At 42.3% G+C, this 1,729-nt stretch overlaps 1 protein-coding gene across 2 annotated transcripts in view; it reads left to right on the top strand.

Annotated features, from left to right (window-relative positions):
• Window positions 1-1,371: 1,371 nt before the first annotated feature.
• LOC121572262 (programmed cell death 6-interacting protein-like) overlaps window positions 1,372-1,729 on the top strand; it is a 27,047-nt gene continuing 26,689 nt past the window's right edge. For both annotated transcript variants that reach the window (XM_045222128.1, XM_045222127.1), the window contains exon 1: window positions 1,372-1,694. In XM_045222128.1, the coding sequence (XP_045078063.1) occupies window positions 1,489-1,694 (206 nt within the window). In that variant the 5' untranslated portion in view covers window positions 1,372-1,488. The remainder of the gene's footprint in view (window positions 1,695-1,729) is intronic.

Raw genomic sequence — 1,729 nt, 5'->3', positions numbered from 1 at the left:
ATTTCCAAATGCCTGAAGGTACCATGTTCATCTGTACAAACAATAGTACACAAGTATAAACACCATGGGACACACACAGCCATCATACCGCTCAGGAAGAAGACGCGTTCTGTCTCCTAGAGATGAACATACTTTTGTGCGAAAAGTGCAAATCAATCCCAGAACAACAGCAAAGGACCTTTTGAAGATGCTGGAGGAAACAGGTACAAAGTATCTATATCCACAGTAAAACGAGTCCTATATCAACATAACCGGAAAGGCAGCTCAGCAAGGAAGAAGCCACTGCTCCAAAACCGCCATAAAACCGCCAAACTACGGTTTGCAACTGCACATGGGGACAAAGATCGTACTTTTTAGAGAAATGTCCTCTGGTCTGATGAAACAAAAATAGAACTGTGTGGCCATAATGACCATCGTTATGTTTGGAGGAAAAAGGTGGTCCTTGCAAGCCGAAGAACACCATCCCAACCGTGAAGCACGGGGGTGCTTTGCTGCGGGAGGGACTGGTACACTTCACAAAATAGATGGCATCATGAGGAAGGAAAATTATGTGGATATATTGAAGCAACATCTCAAGACATCAGTCAGGAAGTTAAAGCTTGGTCGCAAATGGCTCTTCCAAATGGACAATGACCCCAAGCATACTTCCAAAGTTGTGGCAAAATGGCTTAAGGACAACAAAGTCAAGGTATTGGAGTGGCCATCACAAAGCCCTGACCTCAATCCTATAGAACATTTGTGGGCAGAACTGAAAAAGCGTGTGCGAGCAAGGAGGCCTACAAACCTTACTCAGTTACACCAGCTCTGTCAGGAGGGATGGGCCAAAATTCACCCAACTTATTGTGGGAAGCTTGTGGAAGGCTACCTGAAACGTTTGACCTAAGTTAAGCAATTTAAAGGCAATGCTACCAAATACTAATTGAGTGTATGTAAACTTCTGACCCACTGGGAATGTGATGAAAGAAATAAAAGCTGAAATAAATCATTCTCTCTACTATTATTCTGACATTTCACATTCTTAAAATAAAGTGGGGATCCTAACTGACCTAAAACAGGGAATTTTTACTAGGATTAAATGTCAGGAATAGTGAAAAACTGAGTTTAAATATATTTGGTTAAGATGTAAACTTACGACTTCAACTATGATATGTAGGTTACGTGTGCCTTTAAAAAATTTATGTAGTTCTGTCCTTGAGCTGTTCTTGTCTATTAATGTTCTGTATTATTTCATGTTTTGTGTGGAACCCAGGAAGAGTAGCTGCTGCTTTTGCAACAGCTAATGGGGATCCTAATAAAATACCAAAATACCAAATAAGAAAGAAACCGTTCTCCCTGTCTAGTCCTTAATGCGTATGCGCAGTTCTCTCTGTGCATCGACGTCATCTGTTTCACAGCAGACTCCAGGAAGTGAGGAGTCGCTTGTTGTTATTGTCCGATTGAAAGTTAGCTAGTTACCACATATTTTTTGTTACTTTTCGTGGGCCGAAAATGGCGACTTTTATTTCTGTCCCGTTAAAGAAGTCGTCTGAAGTAGATCTAGTTAAACAACTCTCGAAATTCGTCACGGCGACATACCCAGCGGGCGAGGAGCAAGCAGAGTACATACGATCCGTGGAGGAGTTGAACAAGCTGCGCAAGAGTGCTCTGGGGAGGCCGCTCGACAAACACGAAAGCTCTCTGGAAATCCTCCTGAGGTTAGAAATACTGCCAGACTGATGTAGCTAACTTA

This window comes from Coregonus clupeaformis, chromosome 8, assembly GCF_020615455.1.
Source record: "Coregonus clupeaformis isolate EN_2021a chromosome 8, ASM2061545v1, whole genome shotgun sequence".
NCBI classification, from domain to species: Eukaryota; Metazoa; Chordata; class Actinopteri; order Salmoniformes; family Salmonidae; genus Coregonus; species Coregonus clupeaformis.
The sequence above is the reverse complement of the archived record's forward strand: the minus strand, read 5'-3'. Positions and strand labels throughout refer to the sequence as shown.